We start from the raw sequence: 17,959 nt of genomic DNA, 5'->3' as shown, positions 1-17,959 counted from the left end.
TTTGTATTTTATCCTAATTTATTTTAACATAATAATAATAATAAAATTTTAAAAATACCACACTTAAAATATCACTTAAAAATGTTAATCAATCTTTCTGACTCGTAAGCCTAGCAAGCAGTGTTCTTCTATTGGTATCTTAATCTAATAATAAAAAGTTATCATTAAGAGCAGACGTTATAAATTGAAACTATTTATAAATAAAATAAAATAATTTCAGTTGAGTTTTTTGCCCCTCCTTTTTTTAGTAGTTTAAATCTCTCTAATCTCTATCCTAAAATTTCTTTCTCTTACTCTTTTACTTTGCACCTAAATGACCTAATGCATTATTAAAAATTTGAACATTTGAATTATACAAGGACTGAGAGACCCCATTAGAAGAAGACAATTAGTGACAGTGAAATCAAACTTTTACTTTGTTGACTATTATGCTTATAATAGTAATAATACAAGCTCGTGATAACGCGCACAACTGACTTTTCAGTCCAACAGTGAAGTATAGTAACATATTTCTATATATAGTGGCTCAATTAGGTACCATTCACCAACGCCACAGAGCAGAAAATTGGAACCCAACTTACAAGTAGGAAAAACAAAAATGGGTTCTTCTTCTGCTGTTGTAGTGGCAACCATTTTCTTAACACTAATGCTTCATGAATCAAATGCACAATTGAACTCCACATTTTATGCTAACACATGTCCGAATGTGTCTAGTATTGTGAGTAATGTCATTCAGCAGGCTTTGCAATCTGATTCCAGGATTGGAGCCAGTCTCATCCGACTCCATTTTCATGACTGCTTTGTTAATGTAAACTCAAGCTCTTTATCCAAAAACTCACTGTCTCTCTTTATTCTGTCTAGGCATTCAAATGATTTTTTCTATTTCATAGTAGGCATAATGAGTTAGTGCTTGTTTTGTTACAGGGATGTGATGCTTCAATTTTGTTAGACGGTACTGCAAGCTTTCTGAGCGAGAAAAACGCTGCTCCAAATGCTAACTCCACTCGGGGCTTCGATGTTGTTGACAACATCAAAACTGCTCTTGAAAATTCATGCCCTGGTGTTGTTTCTTGTGCTGACATACTAGCCATTGCTGCTGAAGCTTCTGTTTCTTTGGTAAGTCTCTACAACATATTCCTAGGAAGAATAGAGGGTGGTCATTTATTCTTTGTTCAATTACACAGACACAAAGATAGGACTAACTATAATGTATGTTTTGCAGGCAGGAGGCCCTACATGGAATGTATTATTGGGGAGAAGGGACAGTCTAACTGCAAACCAGGCTGGAGCCAATTCCTCTATTCCGTCTCCGGTAGAAGGCTTGTCCAACATTACTTCCAAGTTTTCTGCTGTCGGTCTAAATACTAATGACCTTGTCGCATTATCTGGTACTTATTTTTTTACCACCCAAAAATCTAGCTGCAAAAAACTCATTGAATGTTTTAGTTTGTTAAAATATAAGGAAGAAAAATAAAAGATCTAGAAAGAGAAAGAGACAGCCAAAAGCCTACATAACTACATCTATTCTATGCTTAAGGTCTAAGTTTAAGGAAAATGATGGTCACACGCCACTTATTACACCCAAAAATTACGCTGAAATTGTATCTTGAAATTATAACTTTAGTGCAATTTTTGGGTTTGTGCAAATGTGTTTAACTTTAAGGACATAACTTTTATGCCACAATTTTGATGTGATTGACTGTAAGTGATGGATCTATATAAAAATGATTTTCTAACACTTACAGTCAACCACCACAACAAATTATGACAAAAATTGCAGTAAATGATATATATGATCCAAAAAGAAATGTATAAGAGTTAACAATGACATAAAAGATAATCTCTTTATTGGACTAAAATAAGGGATATTAATATTTCTTGATTATAAACATGTGCTAAATGTGATATGCAAGACACTCAAACACAATTGATTAGGTACTTAAAGATTTTATTTATCGTGAGTTCTGATTAGCTCAATTGGTAATTTTTTATCATGGATTAGAAATATGAGATTCGAATCCTACCTATATTAAAAATTAATTGATGTCTTCGTTTGATTATAAAGAGCAATTATCAAAGTGCAAACTTATAAGTCGAAACTTTATAATATAATAATAATAATAATAATAATAATAATAGTAGTAATAAAAGAAAGATCTTTTTCAGCATGTTTGACCAATTTCCATTGCAGATCTTACTGACCATGTTTGACAAATTTGACAGGCGCTCACACATTTGGACGTGCTCAATGTCGCTTATTCGTTGGCCGGTTATACAATTTCAACGGCACAGGCAACCCTGACCCAACAATAAGCTCATCATACTTGGCTACACTCCAGCAAACATGTCCCCAAAATGGTAGTGGAACTGTTTTAGCCAACCTTGATCCTTCAACCCCAGATAGTTTTGACAACAACTACTTCACTAACCTTCAAAACAATCAAGGCCTTCTCCAATCAGACCAAGAGTTGTTCTCCACCACTGGTTCTGCCACTGTCTCCATTGTTAATAGCTTTAGCAGCAACCAAACAGCTTTCTTTCAAAGCTTCGCTCAGTCCATGATAAACATGGGAAATATAAGCCCTCTAACCGGAAGCAGTGGGGAGATTAGGTCGGACTGCAAGAAAGTTAATGGAAGTTAAGCTATCAAAGTGTTACATCAACTTGAGCACTGCATGGGAAGCCAATAAATTCTTAGTTATAGACTCTTTTTTTATATAAGAATTCTTAGTTATAAACATGTTTCTGCAAACTATCAAGAAAAGAAAAAACAGTTCTGTATTGAAAGTTCAAGAATGACACGCAAATGTTTGGTACAATCATTTCTACAATTATTGATTAATTTGGGAATGGTGGGTCAGACATAACTTTTTATTGTACTATCTTGAACACAATTTGGATCGTGGAATGGAACACAGTAATTTAAAGTAAATTATTTAAGTCACCGTCGCTGTTACACTTCTTTTTTTCTTTCTATAAAGTAAAATGTTCATTGAATGATATAAAGGTTAGACAGTTATATCTTGATTTGTCAATTAAAAGTATTCAGCAAAAAAAAAAAAAAAAAATTAAAAGTGAAAAGTCCGAGGCCACAACAATAATAAGTCATTCAATCCCATACCAAAACCACCCTCTCCATTTACAAGGACATGCACAACACTATTACAAACTTACAATTCCTCCGGCCCAAATATGAAGGTCTTAAAACGGAGAAGATATTAAGTTATTAACCATTCAAAACTTCCTCTCTCTTTTTTGAATTGTTAAATAGACCTAAAGCCTTTTGTGATGTATATTTTTTATGATCTTGATAGGATCCGTGCTGTTGTAAATGTCTAGTTTCTGTTTGTTTGCTGCAATAAAAACTTTCATGACTTTTTTCTCTTTTATTCAAAACTATCTCAGGAGCTTCCCAATGCTGATAGGCCAATATTCTTCTTTCATTCCTTCCAACTAGCTTCTTCTTCTTTTTACTTTTTTTTTTTCTCCCTCAATAATAACTTGATTGTGATTGTTATCCTAGGCTACTTTGACTGCCAAGTTAACCGGCATAATTTCTGACACAGTAGCAACTGATAATATCACAAAATGCACCTATGATAAGACTTCTTATTGAAAGGGAAAAGTATCTCTTTCTTTTTTCTTTTTCTTTTTTGAGAGATAAAAATCTTCTTCTTTTTTGAGAAAATAAAGGGAAAAGTATCTACTTACACTAACATAAGTTAAAATATAATCTTATAAGGTCACCAAATCATGCCTATAAATCCCTCCCTAAAATAAACACTTTTTTTTTTTGTTCAGATAGAAACTCAAACACACTATTAGTTATCTTTTAGTGAATATTTAATCTGTGCATTGTGAAAACTAGTGGAATTAATTAAGCCATGTCATCTGAGTTTAAATCTTATGTCTCATTCTCTCTGTTTCACTTTATATTCTACAAATAAAAACTTAGACACATGATCATTTATATAATTAATTGTTAATTTTCTGCCTTTCTTAACTTAGTTACCTAAATTAAATGAAAAAAAAAAAAAAAAAACAGTCAACACGTCGCTGCCACCGACACCACAACCATCTTTTACTGGCACCACTTGTCAGTAGCAACGGGTAGCCAGAGAAACAAAATAAAGAAATCCTTGAGTAGAAATCCTAACTAGCAACAGTCTTTTGTCTCCTGTTTCTTCTTTATTCGCTCTTTCTAAAGTCTTTATTCATTCTTAACCAATACGTTGACAAGTTTCTTATTCAAATCCGTGATGGGTGCCCACCGCCTCCTTCCTTGTCTTCTTCAAATCTTTTAACAGGTTTTAATTATAGATGATGGCATCCGCCAATAATAACAAATACCAATACCCAAAAATGGTGGTAATGAATGGTTGTTTCTATCGGCATTGAACGCATCTGCGATTGCTAGTAGAGCATGCAATGGTTGGTGGGGGTGGTAGTGGGGCACGTGGCGCCAGTGAATGATGACGGTGGTGCCCGTGACCGGTGGTGGGAATGTGTGAACTGTTGTGTTTTATTGGGCTTGGTTTATCTTCGGTATATTTTTAACTGGACATGTCCTTTTGTTTTAAATATACAATAGCAAATAACAGTAGGTTTTAATCCTCACATTTTATTTAGTTAGTAGATGATGTGGCAGCCTCTCATTAAAACAAAAAGAAATTCTTCTTTAAAAATTACTGAAAGTAAGTCAAACCCTTAATTTTTAAGCTTTTACTTAATTAAGGTAACTAAATTAAGAAATGCAGAAAATTAGTAATTAATTAATTAGATAGACACGTGTCAAGTTTTTATTTGTGAAACATAAAATGAGATAGAGAGAGTGGGACAGAAGATTTAAACTCATGTCATCTCTCCCTCCAATATAATGAGATGCGGCTTTGGTCCGATGCATTAGTGCATTGAATTTGTTGAGATATATATATGAATATGTGACAAATAATTGATGTGAACACACAGAGTAATAGACTCAACCCTTGCACCATATAATGAACCTATCATTGACATAAACCCTTTATCCAACCAAAAATCAAAGACAATGAATTTTTTTTTTTTTTTTTTTTTTTTTTTATGAAATGAAAACGTTATAATAAATCATATCCTACTCAAACTCAGACTCAGACGAATAAACAGAGCTTTAGCCTGGGCTTCAATTTGAAGCCGCCATACTAAAACAACGTATGGCACCTTAGGCACGGTAGCAAATTGCTATCTCATATAACATCTGTTACATCAAAGGCAGTTCCTCCCTCCCTCCACTTAGGCTATTAGGGACAAAATTAAAATATGTAATTTACATCTATTATTGAATATTAATACTTTCGGCTTTATCTGTTCTTATGAATAAACAGTTATACCAAAACCTAAAAAGGGTACAAATTTAACCCGTCCAACCATGTTATAATTTATGTTAAATTTGCAATTTTTATTCTCTTTCAAATAATAAGCCCCAATAAGACGTTGCGGGATCTTTTTCTCAAGTTTTGCTATGATATTGGTTTTTTAGTTTTAGTAGCTCAATAGTTGAGAGAGGGAAGAATTTGAACATTGGATATCTCTGTTAGAAATTATGTCTTAGTTGCTATCATATTATTGAATTTTTCTTTTCCATACGCATTTGTATTACAGTTCATATGTATGGATAACCCTCTTCAAAATTAATATTTTTCTATACTTAATAGACATGTAATCCTTTAAAAAATATAATAATAAAAGAGACTTGTGAATTGTAAAGAGAGTTTTAAGTATCTGCCTATTTCAAACTTAGTCCCTAAATTAATTATCTGTTTAAGTCTTCTACCATAACGGTTCATATACAATTTTTTTTTTAATACAAGACAGAAATTCTACTATAACCTAATCTAAGTGTAAATATGTGAGACTTGAACCTCAGACCTTACCCCCCACACCCCACAAACACTTAATAGACATGAAATCCTTTAAAAAAATATAATAATAAAAGAGACTTGTAAATTGTAAAGAGAGTTTTAAGTATCTGCCTATTTGAAACTTACAGTCTCGAAATTATCTGTTTAAGTCTTATACCATAACGGTCCATATACAAATTTTTTTTTTTTAATACAAAATAAAAATTCTACTATAACTTAATCTAAGTGTATATATGTGAGACTTGAACCTTGGACATTGCCCCCCCACACCCCACAAACATTTAATACTTGTGAAGTGACCACCACACCAAGGATGCGTGATGATGTCCATATACAATTTTTGAATCTTCATAGTTCATACCTCAAAAGTTTTAAATTAATGTCCTCTTTTTTAAAAGCAATAATAATATAAATCAGTTCTTTTTTTTTTAATTTCATTCAAAATATTCTTATTACTTCAATATATTAAACTAAATTTTTGATTTATTAATTATAATCTTAGTATATCAAATTTATATTATCAAAAACTAGGATCCTTTATTATTAATTCTTATTGTGATTTAAATATTAAATATTATATTCGTCCGAATTAAAAATTATTGATACATCCTTTAAAGAAAACAATTTTGATAGTATAAAATAAAAGTACTAATTTTGGATTCTAGCGGAAACTTCAATTCCCAAAGAATTCTTAAGAATTTCAAACGATTAGTTTTTACAAATAATTTATCTGTTCATATTGAAAGGGAAATTTCTAGTAATTTATACCTAATTCTTTTAATTCTTTTCAGCTGTTCATAATGAAAGGGAAATTTCTAATAATTTATACCTAATTATTTTAATTCTCTAAAATAGCATAGGCTACAGTTTTTAATTGAGCTAGTTAGTTTTTGTATTATTATTTGGGGAAATGCACTTTACCCACTTGTGGTTTGGTCTGTTTTAACAGTGTACACCCTTGATTTAAAAGTTATCACTTAAGCCACCTGAGGTGGTCGGCCTCCGTTAGACCCCCGTTACCCACCTCTACTTTCCGTTAGAAAATCCATTTTACTATGTAAGCCAAAATTAGAACCCAAATAGAACCCTAAAATGAAGAACGAGCTCTCTCCCTCTCTCTACCTTAGAATCCCTAAAAATCCCCAAACCCATAATCCCTTTCTCTCTTCACTTAGATTGTCAAAGTGAAATCTGAATGCTTGCAAGCAACCTGATCCTTTTGTGTGTTATATTTTATTGAACTCAAGCACCAATTGATTTCTGTGTAATCGCAATTCAAACCCATACAGTTGGTTTCCTTAGACTTTCAAAAATAAAAATTTCACAATATTTAACACCAATTGCGGAATTAAAAGAATAAAGAAGAAATTATATTAATAGGTTTTTTTTTTTTTTTGGATGAATTATATTAATGGGCATAGTCAATACCATGATAAAATATCACATGTTGTGAATGGATGAATAATGAATAAATACAATAAAACATCTAAACCTAAAAAAAACATAGAACGAACACTTGTAATTTCTAAAACACCAAAATTGCAGCGAATACTGCTACAGCCACAAATCCAACAGTGAACCCAACTCTGTTCAAAACGGCACCACTCTGAGATAGTCCAAGAGCTTCAGAAGGTGGAGTACTAATCAAAGATGGAGGACTCACCGAAGCCTCAGAAGAAGCTGGAGGAGGAGATGGTGGAGAGTTCACCATTGTTGAAGATAGAGCAGGCACTGGAGTCTTTCTAACTGTAGGCGACGGCGCTGAAGCTTTAGAAGCAGGTGCTTGTGTTGGCGACTTTGATGGAGAGTGTGAAGGAGACTGGGCTAAAGTTGATATAGAGGAAAACCCAAGCTTCAATACACCTCCTTGCTTGCAAGTGTCAAATTTCACTTTGGCAATCTAAGTGAAGAGAGAAAGGGATTATGGGTTTGGGGATTTTTAGGGATTTTAAGGTAAAGAGAGGGAGAGAGCTCATTCTTCCTTTTAGGGTTCTATTTGGGTTCTAATTTTGTCTTATATAGTATAGGGGATTTTTTAACGGACAGGGCAGAGGTGGGTAACGGGGGTCTAACGGAGGTCACCTCAAGTGGGTTAAGTGATAACTTTTAAACCACGGGTGAGAACTGTTAAACAGGCCAAACCACAAGTGGGTAAAATGCAATTTCCCCTTATTATTTTCTTGTGAATAAACTTAGTGATTGCATGAGAAATTATCAAAGTAGGTAAAATATTCCTAATATTTTCTTAATCTTACAACAAATTATTAAGTTCAATAGAAACTTTTTTGCTATAAATTTTGGTTTATAAAAAATAATTTATGTAGTGACTCAAAAAATAAAGGTCCAAGCCCACTTAGATTAGTGATACCTTGTCCTTCAAATCTAGCCCAAACAATAGAATTTATAAGAGAGTGGGTGACTAACTCAAGTGCAATACAAGGTTACGTCCAAGTCTAGAACCAAAGAGTCTTAAGCAACTGAAAAGCGTAAATGGGACATCATTTAAGGATAATGTTCTCCTCAAGTAGATCCGAGAATTAACTTCTTGTGTATAAATTGAGTTCTGGTTCTTTTACAAGGTAATCATGTATTCTCCTCATTATTCTCTTGTTACTTAGAAATTGTTGATCCCCTTTTTCTGGAGGGGTTCCCTTCCTTTTATATCCCTTTTCCATGCATCTCAGCTCTCCACCTGTATGTCTCAAGGCATTTCTCAGGATACTTGTCCCATCAAGACCCTGTTGAAGGTGGTAGAAAGAGCTGCTAGCTGTGAAGTTACTGTTCGAGGGTCATTTCCACATTAATACAACTGATAAGGTTGGTGTAGGGCATTGAATGCAGAGGTGGGAGGTATATCCTTCAGGAAACTTCCTCCCACCATCCTTGCCCCCATTACTATCTCTTCTCCTATCCTTGGGCCTTTATGGGATATCAATTGTCCTATTTCTCTTACTCTCCTCAGGTAGGCGAAGTCCTTGGAGCTTGCTTACCCTTCTTGGCCTGGATTGGGCAAATTAATCCTTAGCTGGTACTCCACGATCCTTGGACCCCACACAATTTCAATTAAAAAAAAAAAAATCGGTTTATAAAATACTTCACTTTGCACTTAAACTATGTTTCTTCTCAAAAAAAAAAATGTTTCTAAAATTTATATAATACAATATTATCATTATATATGATATGTCAAATAATGATAATAATAATAATTACATTTTATTTCACCCCTCCCCCGGATAATTTTCTGGTTTTGCCTTTCTCTTTAAGGGTTGCTGGCTGAAAGAATACGTTCAAAAACAATAGGTTATTTCTTAATCTTCTCTTTATTATTTAATGCATTTACTTTTGCTGTTCATAAGTCCTCCCTAAAGGACTGCATGCAAATACTATGATTCGTTTCTCCCGGATTTATCATGGATACAAAGAGATGGATAAGACAAAGAAAACGAATAGATGGTTTTGGCAGAAATGCAAGAAAAGGGATGGCCCCTCATTTGCTCGGGGATTGTGATAAGGGGTGTAATTTGTTAGTTTGTGAAATTAATAACAAATAAAAATTTTATTTAATTCAATAAAAATTGTTATCCCCCACAAAATCACATATTTTGAGAAGAATTGGATTCATACCTCTTATCAACTGTAGAACTTCAGGAGAAAAGGGAGTAATTTGCTATTAGTTAGATTGAGAAATTAATAACAAATGAAGTTTTATTTTAATCGTTCAAAGATCGTTACATTGCATATCACATATTTTGAAAAAGAACAAGATGTGTAACTATCTTATCATCTCAAGTGCTCTCTCTGTGGATTTTGAAGACCATTGCAATAACACATAGTAGTTCTAAATTTCTAATGGCTAACTACTATTGTGATATGTCTTAACTTTTAATTATAAGACTTGGGTTAAACACTATTGAGAGGTTGGATTCAGGATCATTAGGGATCTTAATCTGCATTCATATGATTAGTCATACCTTTAAGAGGTTACAGACTTAACTTTGAAACTCGTTCCAATATTATTCTTGGATTTTTTCATTCAAATCTGGAAAATATTTTGAATTTTATAAATTGCAATATTGTTCATTGACACATTACAATTGACCCATGAAGATTAGAGAATTACAAGTGAAATCTCTTCATCAAGAATTTTTACATATTTATCTTCTTTGGCACAATATTTCACATAAGCCACTAGGATTGGATTAATATCACTATCAACAATCAAGACCCTACCTTTTGTAACCCTAAAATTCTTAATTAATTTTGTCAAACTCCAAAAGAAGTTTTGAAGACTTTTTTTTTTTTTTTTTGGTAAAAAAAAAAAGTTTAGGTGAGGGGAGGCTTTTGAAAACTCTTTATAACATATATGTAACAACACTTTGAAAAAGTCACTAGCTTCGTTTTTATTGATTCCAACTCCGATATGAAAAGAAATTAAATATATTGTCTCCTTCAAAGACTAGTGGATTTATTTCTCATTGTACATATAGCCAAATATATATATGCCCATTCCTTTAAATAAGTATTGTCGATTAGCAATACTTATTTAAAGGAATGGGCATATATATACAAAGAGGGAGGGCAACAGGTTAGCACATAGTCTGGCTAGATATGCAGTTCGCATACCAGATTTTTTAGTTTGGATGGAGGATGTTCCTCCTCAATTTTATTCTGTATTCCAAACCGATTTATCGGGTTTTTCTTAATAAATTACATTGACTTCTTTCTCAAAAAAAAAAAAAAGTATTGTCGATTAGCACGCCAAATTTATGTTAAAAATACACAAACCTTCATGTTTGATACTATAAGAAAATTGTAATAGAACAACCTTCAATCGACAATGTTCACTCCATAAGGTGTACGTTCTTGCTTTAATTTGATCTAATTATTGTGGGAAAAAATTGGCTTTTGTCCCTTTCAAAAAAACAATCCAACATTTTGCCCTCTTTCCCAAATTAATTAAGGAAATGCCTCTCTTTTGAAACTCGATTTTCTCAAAATCGAGTTAAGCCCTATAGTGACGTTTTTAAGGATCCTATAGTGACGTTTTAAGGACCTATAGTTATGTTTTGTAATCCGATTTCCATAAAGTCGAGTTATAGGTAAAAAAAAAAAAAAAAAAAAAAAAAAAAAAAAAAAAAAAATTGCATGTAACTTGACTTCATGGAGATCGGATTACAAAACGCCACTATAAGTCCTTAAAACGTCACTATAGGCTCCTTAAAACGTCACTATAGGGCTCCAGAATTTTTTTTTTTTTTTATAACTCGATTTTGAGAAAATCGAGTTTCAAAAGAGGGACATTTCCCTTATTAGTTTGAGAAATTGGACAAAATGCTAGATTTTTTTTTTTTTGAAATAGGCATTTGCCCATTTTCTCCAATTGTTGTGTACTTGTTACATTACACCCCATTTGTTTGCATGAGCTCACTGCCTTAATGATGGAATAAATCATTTTATTATATAGCAGCATAAAAAATGTAAGCTCTAATGGTGATATTATGTTAATATCCATAACATAGAACAATTTAAGTACATGAAAAAGTATTACTCTCTACCTTTGGCTCCCTAACCACCAACATAGTTTTTCAACAAAGGGGGCATGCCGCATGCCACATCTTTTCCACATCTAAATAATGAATGTGGAAAAGATATTAATTATTAAATAATAGATTTACAAAATCAGTTTTTTGAGGGCATATAATTAAATCTAACTCCCACTTGTAGTCAAAACCAATAATACATATATTTCACTCCAATATCTTACAATAATTTCCAAACACCCTTTGAGGCAAGACATTTTTTTAGCGGATATGCTACATTTTTTGCTAAGGCAATCATTGTTATTGTCACATCACATCTGTGTATGATATGATGTATCAATTGAAATCTATGTTCAATATGTTTTGTCCCCGAATTAGTTCTCAATTCACTACATTTGCAATTGCATCACTAATGAAACAGAAGATTTCAATGGGTGACTCAATAGAAAGAACAAGTTCGAGTTCTTTAAAGAACTTGTGAATCCACACAATTCCTTTTGTTGCTTCACTTGTAGCTATATACTTTGCTTCTGAATTAGTATCTTGCTCGCAACTTCTCCAACTTACTTCTCCCTTGTCAGGAATAAATACAATAATGGAAGTTGATTTTCTATAATCAATATCTTATTGAAAATCTAAATCTAAATAACCTTGAAAAGTCAAATCCTCACTACTAAAAACCAACAAAAAAATTTTGGTCCCTTTTAAATATTTAAAGAATGCTTTACTGTTATCTTATGCTCTGTATCTAGATTGGATTGATATTTTCTCAAAATTTCTTATTACCTAATTGATGTTTGGCCTAATACAAAACATTGTACAGTATATGTGAGACTTTCTACAACTGCACATTAACAAAATCTCTCTCTCTCTCTCTCTCTCTCTCCCCCCCCCCCCACCCTTACGTTTTAGGACACATTTTCTTTGAGAAATGAACACCATATCTAGGTGATAAAAACCATTTCTTGGAGTCTTGTATGCCAAGAAATCATCCATATAACAGTCATTTAGCATGATATACGTAATTTCAAGCACCTTATCAACCCCAAGACTAAATTACAAGGTGACAAAAGACAACACTATTATCAATGGTTGGTTGATCATGGATCAAAAAACCTTCCTTGAAAGACATTGTGTCTTAAAAGAAAATTATCTACTAAGCATAAACCCCTGAAAACCTAAACATGTGCTCCAAACTCTTAAGGCCTTACCCTTTCACATCAAGAAAAAGCCACTCAAATTTTCTTCACATATGTGCCAAGACATGCCCATCTAAAACAAGCCTATGTTCTTGGTAAAATATGGTTGCAAAATAAGGACACTCAGTCACCTCTTAAGAATCTTAGTTTTGACTAGTGTGAGATACCGTACCCCTAACCCAACCAGTTCTCTAGTTGGGTCAAACCCACATGAATGGGTGGAGTCGCCACTTGTTTAATATTGGAAAAATAAGAAAATCACAATTAAAAAGTGCATATTTATTGATGAATTGAAATTGTACATCTTTGTGAAGTAACTAAATATTACATGGCTTTGGTCCTAGATACAATCTAAGACAAGAGTACATGGATTTGAATCTTAGTTACATTCTACAAGAATAAAATTACATGGAAATGAATTGATCTAGAACTCTTAATCTAAGTTTGGAGGGTAAGTTACAAAATGTGAACATGTTTGGCACCCACCTTGCTTGGTAAAGCCAATCTTCTAGAATTTGGTGGTTAATTGCATATCAGATCATGAAATAGTTATAGCACCCAAAAACATGTGATTAAGAACATTGAAACAAACATTCATAGGCTTGGTAAAATAAAAAAATAAATAAATAACACCTAATTTAGACATGCAAACATCAAAGCAAGGTGAATATGTGTATGTCATGTGATAAACCCTAATTTAAGAACATGTGAGTATGTTATTTGAATTGAAAAGCCCTAGAAATATGTTTAACATTAAAAACTCAAGATAAGCTAGATCGAACAAGCTAGCATTCAAAAACTTGTGAAGAAATTGGAAATAAAAGCATGCTTTATTCCAAAGAACTATGGCATGATTAAAGAGAAATGTTTAGAAACCCTACTTGCGTACACTAGCATGCCTAACCACTCAAAGCAAGAAAGTTTCTCTAGAGTGAGATTCTTTAATAGGAAGTTGATAGCTTAACACCAATTCGACCAAGCTACCCCTTCTGGTGAGTTAAGACAAGAGGACAAAAACACCAAAAGAACTTTCCTACTAACAACTCTAGAGAATAGGGATAGGAAGAAGTGGTGAGAAATTAACTAAATTTGGGGTACTTTGAGTAGGGTCAATTTAAAAAAAATAAAATAAAAAAATCATATCTCACTCGTTTCTTAACGAAATAGGTCCATTCTTGTGCTTAAATTGAAACCTCGGATGTCTAGTTTCTAGAAATATTAACCTTACTCAAAAATTTGAAGTGATTTAAGATATATTCACGAAATAGTTAGTAGAGATCATTTCTTGGAGAAGAGTTTCAGCACAATTATCATTAATAGCCCCCAAATTTACTCTTTTTAGCATAAATAAGCCCTAGTTAACTCCAAATTAATTTAATTTAATTTATTTATTTTAACCAAATTTTAGGAATTAATTAATGCTTTGTCCCTAAATTGAATTATACACATGCAACTCCATGATAAATCATATCTTTGACCAATTATGTTATGACACATCATTAAATTTATTTTAGACTAAAAATAGATCAATTACAATTAAGAGTCTATAATCACATGTAGTCTAGATTTAATTTATGCAAGTGTAGATTAACCGTTAAACTTGATTACCTAATATCTTTTAATCTAGTGGTCCAATTAAGGCCTATGAACTATCCTTTTGATTGTTATGACTCCAAGATTTATTTCATGCAATGCATTTGGAAATCAAATAGCCAAAAATTTACAATTTTACCCCTAAAATGTGATATAATCATGATGTTGCAATGAAGTTAAATGGGAGCTACGAAATGGGGTGTCTACAACTAGACCTTCTTAGGTGATTCGTGCATTCAAGGAAACCCTTGATGGTACAAATGAGTTTTCATGGGATCACAATTTCACTAGAGCATCTTGCTTTCTAGTGTAGGATCACTTTTTACTACCCAGGCACACACTTAGCACTACACGGATATTAGATTACTTTGTGCTACCCAATACACACTTTTTCACTAGCATGGTATGATTATTTTATGCTGTCAAGGCATACACTCAACACTACACCTATGTTGGATCATTCTGTGTTACGTGGCATACACTTCACACTACCCTTGTTATATGGCATACACTAAGTGTTAGGAGCTTTACTTATTGTTGATGATGGCATGAGGAATGAGGGTGTTTAGGTAGCATTACGCTAGTCACATGGCTTTATGTCTTCTTAACACATTGATGGTTCCTCATGCCGGATTAGTAATGCTCTTAAGGGCTTTTTAAGGGGGACATATCAAGTCTCCCTACTCGAGTTGGATAGATGAGTAGTGTGAGTGGGCAGCATGTGGAGGCACCTTGCTCAACATGATGCCCCAAGGCCATGGCAAAGGAGGGCCATGGTGGGCAAAGTTGGTTTCAAGATAGGTGGCAACAAGTGGTTTCGACCCTATTTGGCGGTGCATGGCATTGGTGGCTTGTTGGATGATTGCTTGTGTGTGGTCTCGGTGCCTTATGTGCAAGGCAGAGCTAGGCTGCCATGATGATGTGCAATCAAATGTTATGTGCAAGGCATGGGCTATTGGATGTTGGCCTAGTACATGGACAAATGCTAGTGGGATGGGTAGTTACATTGTGTACGTGCTGTATATGGACATGCTATGTTGGCCGATGGAGGAGGGTTTAGGCATGGCCCAAGCCTCCCAAAAACGTGTATTTAGATGATGTGTGGGCTGTTGGATGATTGGCAGAAGCCCTGTGATCTATCAAGACATGGGCTGTGACATGTGCTAATGTGCAATGGTAATTACAAGCAATTACCAAGTAGTTCCTGATGTTCCTGATGATGCTAGCCTGCCGTGTAGAGGCTGCAAACGTGGGAAGAGAGCCAAGATAGTAGCAGTTCATTGCTGGAAAATCTGGTTTTTCATCTCATACAGAACACACAACGAAAGCAACAAACACGGATCTATTTCATTCATGAAAAATAGAATGTAATCTTGAATCCTAGAACAAAGAATAAAAAGCATAACTTGATGCAGTGAAATTCAAAACCAAGACTTGAGAATACCTCTAATTAACATCTCAATTCCACATGGTGCAAAAGAAGTGTAGTCTCTCAATCAATTTACATGTATGTGTTCAAGGGAGAATAAGAGAGTGGCATACACTCACATACACACCATTTCCATGATCTATATATTCTGAAAATTTTGTATGTTTCTCTCCTTATACATAACTGATTATCTAATTGGGCTAGCCTTTTAGGCCTGCCCAATTGGGCTTTAGTTTGTGGCTTGAGATCGGACTAAAGAGAAGACTCTAGCTCCAATGGGTCTTGAGCTTTTCTATCAACTCTTGAAAGTCCAAAGTTACCATTAATTATATTTAATATCACTATATAAATATAATTGCACTCTAGACCTTATTAATAAATTATATCTCAAAACTCTAATGATATCATTTGACCCCTCCATGAAATATCCATAGTGAACAAAGTCATAAAGAACTATCACTTTGTAAACAACTGTTTTGTCCTTGAGTACCCAATTTAATCTTTTAGTTATTCATATTTATTGAAATCCAATTTCAATAAATATAAGCTTAAGTAACTCCTTACTAAAGTGGGTGCCCTGAATAACCAGTTCCTATTAAACTTATCTCAAGGAGATATTTCGTGTCTTTATAAAAAGAGATTATGAATTCCATCTTGAGAATATGTGTTCCCTCAACACTACCTATGGTTACCCAACATACTAAGGTTTTGACCATGAATATTAGAAGTCGTGAGATTAATTATTCAAGTGACAGTTGTTGATTAAATAATTAATCTCACAACGGTCTAGTTCAATATGTCTTAACACTTAAGGATACATCAACACATCAACTAGAAGTCTACTTCCATGATCAAGACAAACCATGTTAGTTGATGTGTTATAGTTTTTGCAGATGAAACACTCAATTTCATCACCGACTACGAACTATATTTTGAGTTTATAAGAAACTTGTGATTTATATCTTCTGTGACTATATCGCATAAATCACATACAATGCATCTTAAGAACTATGATAATGTCCCATTAGTTCATTTATAAATAATATCATATAATTAAACAATTTAATTATTTATGACATGCCAATAAATTGGATTTTAAGGCATAAACCCCAACATTCATGATGTCTTAAGTCAGACCATAAGTGGTAGATTATCCAAGACCTAAGCAGTTACTAAGCGATAACTGCCATAACAGTTATTTCCGTGTATATGACCTTAATGTTGTTGGGGTGTCAACAACAGATTTTGTAATTGCGTTAGAGAGAAATTTGTGTATTTCTCCAAGATTGTAAGGGTTTTCTTTGTACTTGAGATTAAGTAATAAAGGTTGGGGTTGGTTCCCTGTAAACATAGTGTGTGCTGTGTGAGTGTGAGTCCCTATATAATATGTTCTAAATGTTTCCAGCAATAGGTATGTGTGGTGTTGGCTAAGACTAAGTCAGGGACTTAGGGTCATCACAAGCAGAAAAGACTGGAGTCACCACCTAGATTAGGTCTAAGAGCCATTTAATAGCGTCTTTATATGGAAGAACTAGGTCTTACTACCAGAGTATGGGTTCGGAGTTTAGAAACGGTTTTGAGAAGGTGTTTGACATCCAAAACCGTCTGACCCGTGGGTCAGCTTACAGTCATTGTATCTTACGTCTTAATCCTATTAAAGGCATATTCAACATTGCATTCTATACTCACACATACACTAGCATACATCGAATTATACAACATGACATTAATCATCCCAAAACCCTAACATACATCTATCATCATAAACCCTAGCATGTTCCTATTACATCCAAGGCAGCAAACAAATCATGGCAGCAAGTATACATGGCAGAAACACAAACATGGCAAGATCCAAATAAACATGTGATTGCATCATGAACAAATCATCTAAGCAAACATGTTCATACTCATCATCAAACATATACCCAAGGTATGTTAATGTAAATGCATGACTTACCTTACTTACCTTACTACATCTCAACACCTATGCATCAATGGATGGCCATGTAAATGCATGTTCATGGCATTAAAGTAAGAAATAAAAAGAAACTCTAATCTGGCATGTTAAAGGCAAACAAGTAATTAAACAAAGGAATAAAGAGTCAAGAACATAAAAAACAGGACAAAATAGAGGCATATTATATAAGAGAAACAAAGAAACAGAAGCAGAAAACTCGAATTAGGGTTTCTGGCCTTGAGTACATGTGCACATACATAGGGCCTATGTACGCAACCCAGTTGTATGCGTACGCATACTTCATGTATGCATGTGCATGCAATAAGCATGCATACGCATACAGT

General features: G+C 33.5%; 1 protein-coding gene across 1 annotated transcript; it reads left to right on the top strand.

Moving 5' to 3' along the window:
- Positions 1–549: 549 nt before the first annotated feature.
- On the top strand, positions 550–2,944 carry LOC126692888 (peroxidase A2-like). Its single transcript, XM_050388689.1, has 4 exons — positions 550–808; positions 925–1,116; positions 1,223–1,388; positions 2,224–2,944. Exons 1-4 carry the CDS (start codon positions 599–601, stop codon positions 2,640–2,642), a joined length of 987 nt encoding a protein of 328 aa, XP_050244646.1. The 5' UTR covers positions 550–598; the 3' UTR covers positions 2,643–2,944.
- The last annotated feature ends 15,015 nt before the right edge of the window (positions 2,945–17,959 follow it).

The sequence above is a fragment of the Quercus robur genome, chromosome 7, assembly GCF_932294415.1.
Source record: "Quercus robur chromosome 7, dhQueRobu3.1, whole genome shotgun sequence".
Taxonomy (NCBI): domain Eukaryota; kingdom Viridiplantae; phylum Streptophyta; class Magnoliopsida; order Fagales; family Fagaceae; genus Quercus; species Quercus robur.
The sequence above is the reverse complement of the archived record's forward strand: the minus strand, read 5'-3'. Positions and strand labels throughout refer to the sequence as shown.

Bases quoted from the DNA above. Each gene is read 5' to 3' on its own strand.
- LOC126692888 (XM_050388689.1), top strand. From the start codon at position 599: ATGGGTTCTTCTTCTGCTGTTGTAGTGGCAACCATTTTCTTAACACTA. The intron at 809-924 runs GTAAACTCAAGC...GTTTTGTTACAG, and splicing joins TTCATGACTGCTTTGTTAAT to GGATGTGATGCTTCAATTTT. The intron at 1,117-1,222 runs GTAAGTCTCTAC...TATGTTTTGCAG, and splicing joins CTGAAGCTTCTGTTTCTTTG to GCAGGAGGCCCTACATGGAA.